This window comes from Hypanus sabinus, chromosome 4, assembly GCF_030144855.1.
Source record: "Hypanus sabinus isolate sHypSab1 chromosome 4, sHypSab1.hap1, whole genome shotgun sequence".
Taxonomy (NCBI): domain Eukaryota; kingdom Metazoa; phylum Chordata; class Chondrichthyes; order Myliobatiformes; family Dasyatidae; genus Hypanus; species Hypanus sabinus.
In genome coordinates, this window is record NC_082709.1 from 8,042,519 (window position 1) to 8,060,737 (window position 18,219).

At 40.5% G+C, this 18,219-nt stretch overlaps 1 protein-coding gene across 7 annotated transcripts in view; it reads left to right on the forward strand.

Annotated features, from left to right (window-relative positions):
* Nucleotides 1-18,219, forward strand: part of cfap221 (cilia and flagella associated protein 221) — a 254,455-nt gene that overhangs the window by 88,367 nt on the left and 147,869 nt on the right. For 6 of the 7 annotated variants that reach the window (XM_059966334.1, XM_059966331.1, XM_059966329.1 and 3 more), the window contains 3 exons: nt 6,189-6,289; nt 9,303-9,389; nt 16,364-16,459. In XM_059966334.1, the coding sequence (XP_059822317.1) occupies nt 6,189-6,289; nt 9,303-9,389; nt 16,364-16,459 (284 nt within the window). The remainder of the gene's footprint in view (nt 1-6,188; nt 6,290-9,302; nt 9,390-16,363; nt 16,460-18,219) is intronic. The other variant, XM_059966335.1, reaches the window with a different exon arrangement.

Consider the following 18,219-nt stretch of genomic DNA (forward strand, 5'->3'; position numbering starts at 1 on the left):
ATTAGATGTTAGGTAATGAAACAGAGGCAATTAGGGATCTTAAGGTAAAAGAACCCTTAGGAACCAGTGATCACAATATGATTGAGTTCAATTTGAAATTTGGTAGGGAGAAGGTAAAGTCTGATGTAGCAGTATTTCAGTGGAGCAAGGGAAATTACAGTGGTATGAGAGAGGAATTGGCCAAAGCAAATTAGAAGGAGCTGCTGGCAGGGATGTGAGCAGAGGAGCAATGGCATGCATTTCTGGGAAAAATAAGGAAGGTGCAGGACATATGTATTCCAAAAATGAAGAAATACTCACATAGTAAAATAGTACAACCATGGCCGACAAGGGAAGTCTAAGCTATTGCAAAAGCAAAAGGAAGGGCTTACAACAAAGCAAAAATTAGTGGGAAGATAGAGGATTGGGAAGTTTTTAAAAACCTACAGAGAGCAACTAAAAAATCATTAGAAGGGAGAAGATGAAATATGAAAGCAAGCTAGCAAAAAATATCAAAGTGGATAGTAAAAGTTTTTTCAAGTATGTTAAAGATAAAAGAGAACCATAACCTACCAGTCAACCTCGACACTTTGCAATTCAACTACCGGAGCAACAGGTCAACAGCAGACGCCATCTCTCTGGCACTACATTCCTCCTTAGAACACCTGGAGAACAAAGACGCATATGTAAGGCTCCTTTTCATTGACTACCCCTCTGCCTTTTATACCATCATTCCAAATAAACTGAGTCGTAACTCCGGAACCTGGGTCTTAGCACTCAGATCTGCAGCTGGATCTTCAACTTCCTCACAGACAAGACCCAGGCTGCAAAAATAGGGGACAAGCTCTCCTCTACAATCACTCTGAGTACCGGTGCCCCACTAGGCTGTGTACTCAGCCCCCTGTTGTACTCACTGTACACCCATGATTGTGTAGCCAAGTTCCATCAAACTCAATATATAAGTTTGCTGATGACACCACAATTGTAGGCCATATCTTGGGTAATGATGAGTCTGAGTACAGAGAGGAAATTAAGAACCTGGTGGCATGGTGCGAAGACAATAACCTATCCCTCAACGTCAGCAAGACAAAGAAATTGGTTGTTGACTTCAGAAGGAGTAGCGGACTGCACAACCCCATCTACATCGGTGGTGCGCAGGTGGGACAGGTCAGAAGCTTTAGGTTCCTTGGGGTGAATATCACAAATGACCTGACTTGGTCTAACCAAGCAGAGTCCACTGCCAAGAAGGCCCACCAGCGCCTTTACATCTTGAGAAAGCTGAAGAAATTTGGCCTGTCCCCTAAAACCCTCACTAATTTATATAGATGCACTGTAGAAAACATTCTTCTAGGGTGCATCACAACCTGGTATGGAAGTTGTCCTGTCCAAGACTGGAAGAAGCTGCAGAAGTTCGTGAACATAGCCCAGCACATCACACAAACCAATCTTCCATCCTTGGACTCACTTTACACCGCACGCTGTCGGAGCAGTGCTGCCAGGATAATCAAGGACAAGACCCACCCAGCCAACACACTTTTTGTCCCTCTTCCCTCCGGGAGAAGGTTCAGGAGCTTGAAGATTCATACGGCCAGATTTGGGAACAGCTTCTTTCGAACTGTGATAAGACTGCTAAACGGATCCTGACCCGGATCTGGGCCGTACATTCCAAATTTCTGGACCTGACTTGCACTACCTTACTTTCCCTTTTCTATTTTTCTAATTATGATTTATAATTTTAATTTTTATTATATTTACTTTGATTTGTACTTCAGGGAGTGCAAAGCACAAAATCAAATATCGCTGTGATGATTGTACACTCTAGTATCAATTGTTTGGTGACAATAAAGTAAAGTAAGTAAAGTGAAATGAGAGTGGATATAGGACTGCTATAAAATGAAGCAGGAGAAATAATAATGAGGGACAAGGAGATGGCTAATGAACTAAATGAGTATTTTGCATCAGCTTTCACTGTGGAAGACACTACCAGTATGCCTGATGTTGTAATGTGTAAAGGAAGCAAAGTAAGTATAGTTACTGTTACAAGAGAGAAGGTGCTCCAAAACCTGAAAGACTTAAAGGTACATAAGTCATCCAGACCAGATGAACTGCACCCTTGGGCCGGGGTCACCAACCTTTTTTGCACTGAGGACCAGTTTAATATTGCCAATATTCTTGCGGACCGGCCGACAGCAGTCTCAGCCTCAGCTATCTCTGCATTATCATCATTGTTAAGCCTTTTACTCCCCTACCACCTCTTCCAAAGAAACTCTCAAGTGACGCTTGTTTTTTACTCATCGAGTAGTTGTAGGTTAATGACTGACTGATGACCTCGTGTGGGTAATGACCTCGCATGCGTTCGAGTTCAACAGTGGTCGTGACAGGGAATGAGGAAAGGTGCAGCTGACTCATATAGTTTCATATTGCCAAATCATATCATTTCCTCGTGGCCCAGTAGCACATGCTTTGCGGCCTGGTGGTTGCGGACCACGACCCTAGCGTTCTGAAAGAGGTAGCATTAGAGATTATGGTAGCAGTAGAAATGATCTTTCAAATATTACTGGACTCTGACATGGTGCCAGAGGACTGGAAAATTGAAAATGTCACTCACTCTAAGAAAAGAGGAAGGCAGTAGAAAGGAAATTATAGACCAGTTAGCCTGACCTCAGTGATTGGGAAGATGTTGGAGTCAGTTGTTGGATGTTAGGTGAGGATATGGAGTACGACCAGACTATGTAACAGTTTCTTCCCCCAAACTATCAGACTCCTCAATACCCAGAGCCTGGACTGACACCAATTTACTGCCCTATTATCTTGTTTATTATTTATTGTAATGCCTGCACTGTTTTGTGCACTTTATGCAGTCCTGGGTAGGTCTGTAGTCTAGAGTAGTTTTTTCTCTGTGTTGTCTTTTACGTAGTTCAGTCTAGTTTTTGTACTGTTTCATGTAACACCATGGTCCTGAGAAACATTGTCTCATTTTTACTGTGTACTGTACCAGCAGTTATGGTCAAAATGACAGTAAAAAAGGTGACTTGATTTGACTTGGTGACACAGGACAAGATGGTACAAATTCAGAATGGCTTCCTTCAGGGAATTCTTTGAAGAGATTACAAGTAGGATAGGTAAAGGGGATGCAGTAGTTGTTGTATATTTGGACTTTCAGAAAACCTTTGACAAGGTCCTACACATGAACCCGTGGTATTACAGGAAAGTTACTAACATGGTTGGAGCATTGCTGATTAGTAGGAGGCAGAAGTAGGAATAAAAGGATCCCTTTCTGGTTGGCTGCCAGTGACTACTAGTGTTCCGCAGGGGTTGGTGTTGGTACCACTTCTTTTTATGCTGTTGATAAATGATTTAGATGATGGAATAGATGGCTTTGTTGCCAAGTTTGTAGATGATACGAAGATTGGTGGAGGGGCAGGTAGTGTTGAGAGAACAGGTGAGGATGCAGAAGGACTTACACAGATTAGGAGAATGGGCAAGAAAGTGGCAAATGAAATCCAATATTGGAAAATGCATGGTCATGCACTTTGGTAGCAGAAATAAATGTGCAGACTATTTTCTAAACAGGGAGAAAATTGAAAAAGCTGAGATGCAAAAGTCCTTGTGTCCTTGTGCAGAACACCCTAAAGGTTAAGTTGCAGGTTGAGTCAATGATGAGAAAGGCAAATGCCATATTAGCATTCGTTTCAAGAGGTCTAGAATACAAGAGCAAGGATGTGATGCTGAGGCTTTATAAGGCACTGGTGAGGCCTCACCTTGAGTATTGTGAACAGTTTTGGGCCCCTCATCTTAGAAAAGATGAGCTGGCATTGGAGAGGGTCCAGAGGAGGTTCTCAAGGATGATTCCAGGAATGAAAGGGTTATTATACAAGGAACATTTGATGGCTCTGGGTCTGTACTCACTGGAATTCGGAAGGATGAGGGGGGATCTCATTGAAATCTTTCGAACGTTGAAAGGCCTAGAGAGAGTAGATATGGAAAGGATATTTCCCATAGTGGGAGAGTCTAGGACAAGAGGGCACAACCTCAGGATAGAGGGGTGCCCTTTCAAAACAGAGATGCAGACAAATTTCTTTAGCCAAAAGGTGGTGAATTTGTGGAATTGGTTGCCACATGCAGCTGTGGAGGCCAGGTCATTGGGTGTATTTAAGGCAGAGATTGATAGGTTCTTGATTGGACATGGCATCAAAGGTTACAAGGAGGCCAGGAACTGGTGTTGAGGAGGAGAAAAAAAAAGATCAGCCATGATTGAATGGCTGAGCAGACTCGATGGGCCAGATGGTCTAATTCGGCTCCTATGTCTTAAGCTCTTTTAGTTTGGTCTACCTTAAAGCATTCTAACAATTAGATCTGTATTAGCAGTATACAAGACAGCTTTTCACTTTATCTTGGTACATGTGACAATTCCAGATCATCTAAAATTTGTGGACACTTATGGGGACTGAACAGGTTGTAGATTCATGGATGCCCTTCAGTTTAACTCATCCAAGATCATCAAATTATCTAGCTGAGCCAGTCCCGTTTGTCTGAGTGTGACCCATCTCCCTCTAAATTTATCCTATCCATAAAACTGTCCAAATGTCTCTTAAACATTGTGAACATACCCATCTTTACCACTTCCTCTGTCAGCTCCCACCAGTTGACCCTCTTTTAGGAAGTTAAGAGTTTCTTTAACTGGAAGATTGTGAATCTGTTGGATTCTCTGTTCCAGAGGACTAGTGATGCTCTATCATTCAGTGCATTCAAGTCTGAGATAAGTAGACTTTTTTTTAAATCCAGAGAGTCAGAGAATATCAGGATTGAGTCAGTAACTGGAAATAAAATAAAAGATCAGCCATGATGTTGTCAAATGTCAGAGTGGGCTTGCTGAAGAGAGGTTTGTTCACTCTTCTATTTTAATATTTTCATGCTCTGAAATATATTCGGGGTAGGTGCAGCTAATCATAACACTTCACACAACTTGCACTATTTGTAGATGGAAATACTTAACTGAGCAGTTCTGTAAAAAATTTGCATAAATATTAAAAGCATCTAAAATTAAGTTTAGTAGCCACATGCAGTTTGATATAAAGTTATTTCCTAGCTCTACCAGTCAGAAAGACTTGCATACTTCCTGTGCTCTCTCATCAGATATCTGAATAGTCCATGAACATCACATTATTCCTTATTTTTACTATTTATTTTGTATGTTATTTGTTCATTGAGATCAAACGTGAAATAGACCCTTCCAAGCCTTTGAGCCGTGCTGCCCAGCAATCACCAATTTAACCCTAGCCTAATCATGAGACAATTTTTATATATGACTAATTAGCCTACCAACCAATATATCTTTGGACTGTGGGAGGAAACTGAAGCACCTAGAAGAAACCCACAAGGTCACGGGGAGAACATACAGACTCCTTACAGGCAATGGCAGAAATTGAATCCAGATCACCTGTTCTGTAAAGTGTTGTGGTATGCTTCCCAAAGTTATAGTAATTTTATGTCTTTGCTCTGTATCGCTGCTGCAAAACAATAAATCATATAACATTCAAGTCATATTAAACAGTGACTATAAACCTGACACTCATTTTGATAGCCTTATCTGCATGCCTTGACTTTCGTCCACTTAATCCCTGTCCACAATCAAAAACTGATCTACAGTTTTGTTTGTTTTAGTACAGTAATATTCACAATGTAAAAAAAGTTGCCAAATTACCAGGAAGGACATAGAAGTAGATTGGTTATATATTATTGCTCATCATCCTACAGGATAAAATTTATATTTGTTTTTAAACAATAGTTTCACTAACAAATAAATAACTACAACTTTGTGTTAAGTGGTAATGCCAATCTGTGAATTGTGGAATTTAGACTTGATATGTTTTCAGTCATACACAATAAGTTTCCTAAAGAGTTTTAGAAAGTATCTTAATTAGTTCCATAAAACAAATATTTTACATTGTACAATGCACAGTTATGCATTGAGAGTAAATTGTAGAAGTCAATGTTAATAGGTATTTATAGTGTTTTTTGGCAGAAAGGAAGATTAGACAATCCTGGTCTGAAAAGTACTGAGCTCCTTATTTACAAACAAATGTATTTTATCTGGTCTATGAAGGAAGTTTTGATTAAAATTGAATATGCTTTAAAATGATTCTTCAGTTTATTTAATATTCTTCTGCGAACTTTTCATTTTCTATTTTTCCACTCTTATTTTGCAGAAATCTATAGCACATTACAGAAAAACAAAACAATTAAGGCTATCCCTGCTATTCTGCATTTTGGAGGTTATGACATAGGAAAGCATCACCAACAGAATCTGGTAGGCTGAAAACTTAAAATAGCGAGATATTTTCTCCATATTTTGTGTGTAGTTTCATCATCAAGAGTGGATAATTTCATCAAGATGATGCAAGTGATATGTGTTTTGACATTATGCTTTGAATATTTTTATTAATTTATAGGGATGTGGTTCTTATTGGAAAGGCTTGCACATATTGCCAATATTTATTTACTCTTGAAGTGACAATAACCTTTCTTCCTGAACTGCTGTGGTCTCTGAAAATACTTAAGGAATTTTTCAGAGCGTAGCCTTTCCAATGATGAAAGAAAAACAATATATTTCCAAGTCAGGATGTTGTGCAAGTTAAAAGACAATTTCCAAGTGACAGTGCTCTTGTGCAGCTGTTACCACAGTGCTTCAAACTGAAAGAAGTCACAGATTTGAGAAGCCTTGTTGAGGAAGCCTGGCTGGGTAACTGCATTGCATGTTGTAGAGGAAGGACATGGTAGCATTAGAGAAGGCAGAAAACATTCACTGGGATGTTGCCTGGAATAGAAAGTTAGACTTTCAAGGAGAGATTGGATAGGCTGAATTTGTTCTCTTTGGAATTTAGGAAGCAGGATCCTTACGGTGATTTATAAAACCAAGATGAGCTCAAATTCTCAAAATCGTTTTTTTTTTCCAGGGAAAGTAGGTCTAGAACTAGTAAGTTTAGGTTTAAGATGAGAGAGGAGCAACATAAAGGGATAAGATGTTCATTCAGTGTATGGTAATTATCTGGAGCAAGCTGCCAGAGTATGTGTTAGAAATAAATTGAATTAAAAGGCATTTGGACAGGAACCTAGAATGTGTAGAGGAAAACTAGATTAGCAATAAGTGCAGTATGGATGTGGTTGGCTGAAACAGCTCATTTCTGTGTTGTGGTGATAGAAGATAGAGGTAATATTTTGGAAGCTGGATGGTATGCTAATCAAACGGGCTGTTTTGCCCTGAGTGGTATCAAGTTGTATTGGAATTGTGTTCATTTGACAATTCAACAGATGTGTTTGGCCTTACAGATGAACAAGGAGGTGAGTCACTCCTCTCAATATAGCCATACCTTGTCTAACAGTTGTAGTTATTGTATTTAGGAAGCTTCCTGTCATATGGTGTTATCTGTGGAAAAAAAAAGGTGGTAATTCTGTTGAATTAGAGGGAAGGTGGTTTGACTGTCTTATTGGTGATGATCATTGTTGAATCTCACATTATTAATGTTATGGTGGTTTGTAATTGATCAAAACCTTTATTGAATCAAAGGTATCAGTAGAGTGTGATACTTGTTACTTCATCAAACCATGTCTGCAATACGTGCAGTGCCACTGTGTGTGAGCACCCTCTGCTTCATTTGAGGGTCTGTGAATGTAATTAAACATCGATCAAATAACCAGCCCCATCTTTATGAAGCAAAAACTGGTGAAGATGTTCACGCCCACAAGGCATTGAGTAACTGTACTGAACTGAATTGAACTGAACATTCCTAGACTTTGTGGTTTGATGTTTTATGTTCAGTGTATTTTTTGCTCGTTGTTTGCACAGTTTGTTCTTTATTTTGCATTTTGAGTATTTAATGTTTTCTTTGAATGGGTTCCATGGTGTTATTTTTTGTTTTGTGGCTACCTGGAGGAAGATGAATCTCACAATTGTATACTGTATTCACATTTTGATAATAAATGTCCTTTGAATCTTTGACAAACTCCTATCATGGGCTTGACCTCCAGAAATCACAGCCATCTTAAGTTGTGTGCACATTGACTCCAACCAGTGAATAGCATGCCCACAATTACCATAGATTTCAGTACTATTAGTACCTTCTTTGTTGCCACACACAGTCAAACACAAATGCTGTTTCGACATCAAGGTCAGTAATTTTTACTTTACCTTTAGAAGTGATATCTTCATATTTGGACTAAGGTTATGGTGAGGTCCGAAAATCCAAACCTAACATCACTGAACACAATTATGGTACATTCACTTGATAGCAGTGTTGATGGTCCATTGATTAATGTTTGACTGAAAATAATTTAATTGGGAAATAATTATCTGGGTTGGATTTGCTCTACCTTTTCTGTGCAATGCATAACCTAGACAATTGTCCATGAAGTTTGGTAGTTGCAGTTGTTATAATTGCGCTGAAATAAAAATGAACTAGCCTTTAACTCTGCTGCAAGAATGTTACCTTGTCATAGTCCTATCTTATATCCAGTGCTCCCAGCCATTGATATCACATGCCATTAATTAATCAATTTTTCAAATAATGTTGATAAGAGTTAGATAGTATTAAAATAACATTAATTGATAACTATGTATAAGATTGTTAAATCAGATTTAAGAATAATCTTAAATTATTCAGTGAATTATATAATATCAGATGATTTAGTTCTGAAATTGAATTATAAAGAAATGATATAATGGTAGTAACATACAATATGTTTAAAAAGCATTTAAAACTCATCCACTGAGTTAAGAACATTTGCTATCTGCTCCAATTTAGAGAATTGGACCTCTTTCAATAAGGCCTTTAATTTTCAAGGACCTTTACTGTGAGAATAATCATTAATATCTGAAATTCATATTAATTTAGTGATTTCAAATGATTTTCATGAACAAAGGTGCCAACTATGCATCTTAAGGAAAAGCTAATTTTAACGTTTAGTGATGGATAATGGTAAGTGAGAGATAATCTGCAGATGCTGGAAATCCAAGCAACACACATGAAATGCTGAAGGAACTCAGCAGGTCAGTTAGCATCTGTCAAAAAGAGTACGGTCGATGTTTTGGACCAAGACCATTTGGCAGGACTACAGTTAACGTTTCGGGGTGAGACCCTCCTGCTGAAGGGTCTCGGTCTGAAACGTCGACTGTACAGGATGCTGCCTGATAATGTTAAATAATTTTGTTTTCATTTACAGACTGAAATAAAACATTCATTTGTTCAAAACTAAAGCAAAAGTATGGTATGATGTTTAATGTTTATTTAGATTAAATACATAAATTTTAAATTGTTTCTTTGCAGAAACTGGTCAATATTTCTTCAGTAGTGACAAATGTTCATATTCTACCTCCTCAGACAAAAAACTTCCAAATTAAATATACCAAAAAGGTAAGTACTCTGTTAACCTTTTCATTTTGTGCGAAGCAGACAGAAAAGAGATCAAGTAAGATTAATTTTCCTCCTTGGATTGAACTGATCTTTACTCAGTTTGAGACCAATGGTCATTTTTGGCTTTATTAGCCTAATAACCACTTCAGTTGTATCCATGTACTATATTTGTCTTATCATACTGAAATGAAAAATAATCGTTAATAAAACATCTAGCGCCCTTGCTTTCTAATTGCACCTCCAGCGAGCTCCTATAGGATTTGAGATGGTAGTAATAACTGTTGTAATGCAAGGAGGGGTGGCAGGGTGGAGATAAGTCTCTAGGAAAGGAGGTGTAACACCCTCCTTCCCCTCTGCTAGCCTACGGGTCACCTTTGGACAAGGTGTAGCTCCTGCTTAGTTCCCCCCCCCCCCCCCGCCCCAATCAGGGTCACGTGAAGCCCTGAGAGCAGGTGTCTCAGAGGTCGATGTTAGGCTGTCTTTAAGGAGATTGAACCCTCGCAAGGCGAAAGGTCCTGATGGAGCAGCCAGTAAAGCTGTGAAAACTTGTGCCAACCAACTAGCGGGAGTGTTCAAGGGTCTTGGCCCGAAACGTCGACAGCGCTTCTCCCTTTATATGCTGCCTGGCCTGCTGTGTTCTACCAGCATTTAGTGTGTGTTGTTGTTTGAATTTCCAGCATCTGCAGATCTCCTCGTGTTGGGAGTATTCAAGGACATTTTCAACCTCTCACTGCTATGGGCTTAAGTTCCCACTTGCTTCAAAAAGGCAAACAATTATACCAGTGCCTAAGAAGAATAACGTGTGCTGTCTTTATGACTATCGCCCGGTAACATTCACATAGACAGTGATGAAATGCTTTGAGAGGTTGGTCACGACTAGGCTGAACTCCTGCCTCAGCAAGTACCTGAACCCATTGCAATTTGCCTATTGCCACAATAGGTCAATTGCAAAAGCAATCTTAACGGCTCTCCACATGGCTTTAGACCAACTAAACACAACACAAATGCCTACCTCAGGATGCTGTTCATCGACTATAGCTCAGCATTTAATACCATCATTCCCACAATCCTGATTGAGAAATTACAGAACCTGCGCCTCTGTACCTCCCTCTGCAATTGCTATCCTCGACTTCCTAACCAGAAGAGCACAATATGTATGGATTGGTGATAACCTATTCTCCTCGCTGATGATCAACACTGGCGCACCTCAGGGGTGTGTGCTCAGCCCACTGCTCTACTCTCTATATACAGATGACTGTGTTGCTAGACATAGTTAAAATACCATCTATAAATTTGATGATGATACAACCGTTGTTGGTAGAATCTTAGGTGGTGACAAGAGAGCATACAGGAGTGAGGTATGCCAACTAGTGGAGTGGTGCTGCAGCAAAAACCTGGCACTCAATGTCAGTAAGACGAAAGAGCTGATTGTGGACTTCAGGAAGGGTAAGACAAAAACACATACCAATCCTCATAGAGGGATCAGGAATGGAAAGAGTGAGCAGTTTCAAGTTCCTTAGTATCAAGATCTCTGAGGGTCTAAACTGGTCTCTACATATCGATGTAAGACCAAAAGACCATAAGATATAGGAGCAAAAGTAGGCCATTTGGCCCATCGAGTCTGCTCCGCCATTCAATAATAGAAACATAGTAATATAGAAAACCTATAATACAATACAGGCACTTCGGCCCACAAAGCTGTGCCGAACATGTCCTTACCTGAGAAATTACCTGGGGTTACCCATAGCCCTCTATTTTTCTAAGCTCCATGTACCTATCCAGGAGTCTCTTAAAAGACCCTATCGTCCACCTCCACCTCCATCGCCGGCAGCCCATTCCACACACTGTACGGGGCACCTTAAAAATGTGCCTTCTCACACTAGCCATTTCAGCCCTGGGTAAAAGTCTCTGATTATCCACATGATCAATGCCTCTCATCATCTTATACACCTCTATCAGGTCACCTGTCATCCTCCGTCACTCCAAGGAGAAAAAGCTGAGTTCACTCAACCTATTCTCATAAGACATTCTCCCCAATCCAGGCAGCATCCTTGTAAATCTCCTCTGCACCCTTTCTATAGCTTCCACATCCTTTCTGCAGTGAGGTGACCAGTCAGTACTCCAAGTGGGGTCTGACCAGGGTCCTATATAGTTGCAACATTACCTCTCAACTACTAAATTCAATCCCACGATTGATGAAGGCAAATGCACGGTATGCCTTCTTAATCACAGAGTCAACCTGCACAGCAACTTTGAATATCCAATGGACTCAGACCCCAAGATCCCTCTGATACTCCACACTGCCAAGAATCTTACAATCAGTACTATATTCTACCATCATATTTGACCTACTAAAATGAACCACTTCACACTTATCTGGGTTGAACTCCATCTACCACTTCTCAGCCCAGTTTTGCATCCTATTGATGTCCCGCTGTAACCTCTGACAGCCCTCCACACTATCCACAACATCCCCAACCTTTGGGTCATCAGCAAATTCACTAATCCAACCCTCCACTTTCTCATCCAGGTCATTTATAAAAATCATGAAGAGTAGGGGTCCCAGAATAGATCCCTGAGGCACACCACTGGTTACCGACCTCCATGCAGAATATGACCCGTCTGCAACCACTCTTTGCCTTCTGTGGCAAGCCAGTTCTGGATACACAAAGCAATGTCCCCTTGGACCCCATGTACCTTTCTTTCTAAATAAGCCTTGTGTGGGGTACCTTATCAAATGCCTTGCTAAAATCCATATACACTACATCTATTGATCTATCTTCATCAATGTGTTTAATCACATCCTCAAAAAATTCAATCAGGCTTGTAAGGCATGACCTGCCTTTGACAAAGCTATGCTGACTATTCCTAATCATATTATGCCTCTCCAAATGTTCATAAATCCTGCCTCTCAGGATTTTCTCCATCAATTTACCAACCATCAGAGGATCAGAGGGATCTTGGGGTCCGAGTCTATAGGATGCTCAAAGCAGCTGCACAGGTTGACTTTGTGGTTAAGAAGACGTACGGTGTATTGGCCTTAATCGATCATGGAATTAAATTTAGGAGCCGAGATGTAATGTTGCAGCTATATAGGGCTCTGGTCAGACCCCACTTAGAATACTGTGCCTGGTCACCTCACTACAGGAAGGATGAGGAAGCCATAGAAAGGGTGCAGAGGAGATTTACAAGGATGTTGCCTGGATTGGGGAGCATGTCTTTTGAGAATAGGCTGAGTGAACTTGGCCTTTTCTCCTTGGAGCGATGGAAGATGAGAGGTGACCTGATAGAGGTGTATAAGATGATGAGAGGCGTTGATTGTGTGGATAGTCAGAGGCTTTTTGCCAGGGCTGAAATGGTTGCCACAAGAGGACACAGGTTTAAGGTGCTGGGGAGTAGGTACAGAGCAGATGTCAGGGTTAGGTTTTTTACTCAGAGAGTGGGGAGTGCGTGGAATGGGCTGCCGGCAATGGTGGTGCAGGCAGATATGCCTGGATAGGTACACGGAGCTTAGATAAATAGAGGGCTATAGGTAACCCTAGTAATTTCAGCACAACTTCGTGGGCCGAAAGAACCGTATTGTGTTGTAGGTTTTCTATGTTTTATGTCCCAATTGATGATCAAAGAACATTGCCAGAGGCTCAGCAATCTGCTCCCTCGCTTCCCACAGTAGCCTGGGGTACATCTCGACCGGTCCCTGTAAGTTATCCAACTGATGCTTTCCAAAAGCTCCAGCACAACCTCCTTCTTAATATCTACATGCTCAAGCTTTTCAGTCTGCTGTAAGTCATTCCTACACCTTTTCTGTAGTGAGTACTGAAGCAAAGTATTCATTAAGTACCTCTGCTATCTTCTTCGGTTCCATACACACTTTCCCATTGTCACACTTGATTCTCTTATTCTCTTGATTTTCACAACTTGTAAAATGCCTTGGGGTTTTCCTTAATCCTGTCCAGTAAGGCCTTTTCATGGCCCCTTCCTGCTCTCCTGATGTCATTTTTAAGCTCCTTCTGGCTAGCCTGATAATTGTCTAGATCTCTATCATTACCTAGATTTTTGAAGCTTTCATAAGCTGATCATGGGCTGTTCCAATTTTTACAGTCATCCCCACTCCCCTGCTTTTACTTCATACCCTTTGATGCCCTGGCTAATCAAAAATCTATCTGTCTCTGCCTTAAATACACCCAGTGACTTGGCCTCCACAGCCGCTCGTGGGAACAAATTCCACAGATTTACCGCCCTCTGACTAAAGTAATTTCTCTGCATCTCAGTTCTACAAGGACATCCTTCAATCCTGAAGTCGTGCCATCTTATTCTAGAATACACTACCATGGGAATAACTTTACCATATCTAATCTGTTCAGGCCTTTTAACATTCTGAAATGTTTTTATGAGATCCCCCCCCTCATTCTCCTGAACTCCAGGGAATACAGCCCAAGAGCTGCCAGACATTTCTCATACAGTAACCCTTTCATTCCTGGAATCATTCTTGTGACTCTTCTCTGAATCCTCTACAATCTCAGTATATCCTTTCTCAAATAAGGAGCCCAAAACTGCACACAGTACTCAATAGTGTGGTCTCACGAGTGCCTCATGGAGCCTCAGTATCACATCCCTGCTCTTATATTCTATACCTCTAGAAATTACAACATTACATATGCCTTCTTCACAACTGACTCAACTTGGAGGTTAACCTTTAGGGTATCCTGCACAAGAACTCCCAAGTCCCTTCGCATCTGTCCATTTTGAGTTTTCTATCCATCTAAATAACAGTCTGCCCGTTTATTTCTTCCACCAAAGTGCACGACCATACACTTTCCAATATTGTATTTCATTTGCTACATCTTTGCCCATTCCCCTAAACTCCCCTAAATTCCCCTAAAGTCTCTCTGGAGGCTCTCTGTTTCCTCAACACTACCCACTCCTCCATTTATCTTTGCACCATTGTCAAATTTAGCCACAAATCCATTAATGCCATAGTCAAAATCATTGACATGCATCGTTAAAAGCAGCGGTCCCAACACTGACCTCTTTGGAACTCCACTGGTAACCGGCAGCCAGCCAGAATAGGATCCCTTTATTGCCACTCTCTGTTTTCTGTTGACCAGCCAATGCTTCACCCATGCTAGTAACTTCCCTGTAATTCCACGGGCTCTCATCTTGCTAAGCAGCCTCATGTTCAGCACCTTGTCAAAGGCCTTCTGAAAATACAAGTACACCATGTCTACTGCATCTCCTTCATCTACCCTGCTTGTAATTCCCTCAAAAAATGGAAATAGGTTTCTCAGTAGAATTTTCCTTTCAGGAAACCATACTGGCTTTGGCCTATCTTGTCATGTGCCTCCAGGTACTCAATAATCTTATCCCTAACAATCAATTCCAACTTCCCAACCACTGATGTCAGGCTAATAGGTCTATAATTTCCTTTCTGCTTCCTCCCCACCCTTCTTAAATAGTGGAATAATATTTGCAATTTTCCAGTTATCCAGTACAATGCCAGAATCTATCGATTCTTGAAAGATCATTATTAATGCCTCAGCAATCTCTCCAGCTACTTTCTTCAGAACAGGAGGATGCATTCCATCAGGTCCAGGAGATTTATCCACCCTCAGACCATTCAGCTTCCTGAGCACCTTCTCAGTTATAATTTTCACTGCACAAATTTCACTTCCCTGACACTCTTAAATGTCCGGTATACTACAGACATCTTGCACTGTGAAGACTGATGCAAAATATGCATTCAGTTCCTCTGCCATCTCTATCTCTCATTACAATATCTGCAGCGTCATTTTGTATTGGTACTATATCTATCCTCAACTCTCTTTTATCCCTTATATACCTTTAAAAAATGGATGTTGTTATAAAGAAGGTAATTCAGCGGCTATACTTCATTAGGGGTTTGAAGAGATTTGGTGTGTCAACAAATACACTCTAAAACTTCTGTAGATGTACCGTGGAGAGCATTCTGACAGGCTGCATCACTGTCTGGTATGGGGGGTGGCTACTGCACAGGACCAAAAGAAGCTGAAAAGGGTTGTAAATCTAGTCAGCTGCATCTTGGGTACTAGCCTACAAAGTACCCAGGACATTTTTGGGGAGTGGTGTTTCAGAAAGGCAGCATCCATTATTAAGGACCTCCAGCACCCAGGGCATTCCCTTTTCTCACTGTTACCATCAGGTAAGAGGTACAGAAACTTGAAGGCACACACTCAGTGATTCAGGAAAAGCTCCTTCCCCTTTGCCACCTGATTCCTAAATGGACATTGAACCCTTGGACATTAACTCACTTTTTTAATATACAGTATTTCTGTTTCTTGCATGTTTTTAATCTATTCAATATATGTATACTGTAATTAGTTTACTTATTTATTATTATTGTTTTTATTTTATTTTATTTCTCTTCCATATTATATATTGCATTGAACTGCTGCTGCTAAGTTAACAAATTTCACGTCACATGATAATAAACCTAATTCCGATTCTGGTGTATGGTCGTATGAGCAGCTGGTGCCTATCACAAGTACTGTTTATGTGACCATTTGATGCCAGGCAGACGATCTCTGAAGTGTATTGGGAATGGGTGGTGTCACCTGATTTGTAAATAAATTGCCCAGAGGAAGGCAATGGCAGACCACTTATAGATAAAAAATTGTCAAAACCAATCATAGTCATGGAAAGACCATGATTGTCCACGTCATACGACATGGTACATGATGATGAATACAAGGAGAAGTGGAAATTTGAAGTTTTGGTGAAAGCAAGGTGGCTGTTTACTGTGTTCCCTTAAAATTCAACAGGCTTTTTTGGAGAACTTGTTATGCAATTATAAAATATGTTGGCTTATTAATAAGAATAACATACAGCACCACCAAACTCCTTTGAGTGCCAGATTAACAGGACTTTTACTGTGCATTATATTTTAAATATGTATTATATTTTTGAGGAAGTAATTCATTTTGTAATTTATCATGCAGAATCACTTGGTGCCTGGATTATCATTAATAGTTACAGTTGATTTCTGCCCTAATGAATGGCGATATTATTATGACTGTATCCGCATTCATTGTAAGGTGAGTCTTTAAATTGTTTCCCAGTAATGGCTGTTGTGCAAGTTGTCTTTTGGATTGACTGCTCCTTGGTACTGACTATGCTTGTAGATACTTTTTTTTGGCTTGTCCTTCCTGCATATAATAATTGGATTGCGTTTGTGAAACACAAAATTATTCATTGCAGCAATGCCTACATATCATAACAGGGAGCAGAGTGGTGCAGCTCTAATGTTCTAAGTTTAGTCAAAGATTGGTGATGAAACATATCAACTCTTCCTTAAGAAGCGACTTGGATCCTCTCCAATGTGCCTTCAGTCCCATCACAGTATTTCATTTGCTCTTCACTCAACCCTGAAACATCTTGACAGCTAAGATGCATACATCAGGATTCTCTGCATTGACTGCTGTTTGGCATTCAGTACTATCATCGCCTCAAAACTAAACAATAAGCTTCAAGGCATAGGCATCAATACGTCCTTCTGCAATTTCCTCGATTTCCTTACTTGCAGACCTCAGTCAGTTCAGATTAGCAACGACATCTCCTCCACAATCTCCATCAGCACAGGTGCACCACAAGACTGTGCGCTTAGCCCCATGTTCTACTCGCTTTAAATTTATGACTGTGTGGCTAAGCACAGCTCCAATGCCATATTTAAATTTTCTGACAACACCACTATAATCGGTCAAATCAAAGGTGGCGACAAATCAGGGAGATTGAAAATCTGACAGAGTGATGCCACAACATTGACCTTTCTGTCAATGTCAGGAAGACTGTGAAGCTGATTATTGACTTCAGGAGGAGGAAACTGGAGGTCTATCAACCAGTTCTCTTCAAGAAATCAGAAGTGCAGAGGGCCTTTGTTATTAGGATTAGTCTTGGGTCCAGCACATAAGTGCAATTATGAAGAAAGCATAGCAGCACATCTACTTTCTTCGAAGTTTGCATAGGTTCAGCATGTCATCTAAAACTTTGACTAACTTCTACAGATGTGTAGTGAAGACTGGCTGCATCACAACCTGGTATGGATGCACCAATGTCCTTGAGCAAAGATGCCTACAAAATGTTGTGGATACAACCCAAAGTAACACTCACAAAATGCTGGAGGAACTCAGCAGGCCGGGCAGCAACTACGGAAAAGACTAAACAGTCAATGTTTCGGGCTCCAACCCTTCTTCAGCACTCAGTACTGGTGTTTATGTATTTCTTCTTTTCTCATATATGTGGGTACAACTCAGTCCATCGTGGGTAAAGCTTTCCCCATCATTGAGCACATCTGCAAGAAGCACTATCATAGGAAAGCAGCCTGCATCATGAAGAATCACACCATCCAGGCCAGGGTCTCTTCTCTATTCTTCCATCAGGAAGAAGATACAGAAGCCTCAGGACCCACATCATCAGTTCCAGGAACAGTTACTACCCCTCAACCATCAGATTCTTCAACCAGAGGGGATAACTTTACTCAACTTCACTCACCCCATCACTGAACTGTTCTCTCAACCTATGGACTCACTTTCAAGGACTCTTCATCTCATGTTATTGAAATTGATTGCTGATTTATTTATTTTCCTTTCTTGTTGTTTTTGCACAGTTTGTTGTCTTTTGTGCATTGAGCGTTTGCCTGTCCTGTTGAGTGTGGTCTTTCATTGATTCTATTGTGTCTCTTGTATTGACTGTGAATGCCTGCAAGAAAATGTATCCAGGGTTGGAAACAGTGATATATATGAACTTTTAACTTTAATTGTGATCTCTGATGCCATCTGTGTACTTTACACATTTTCCC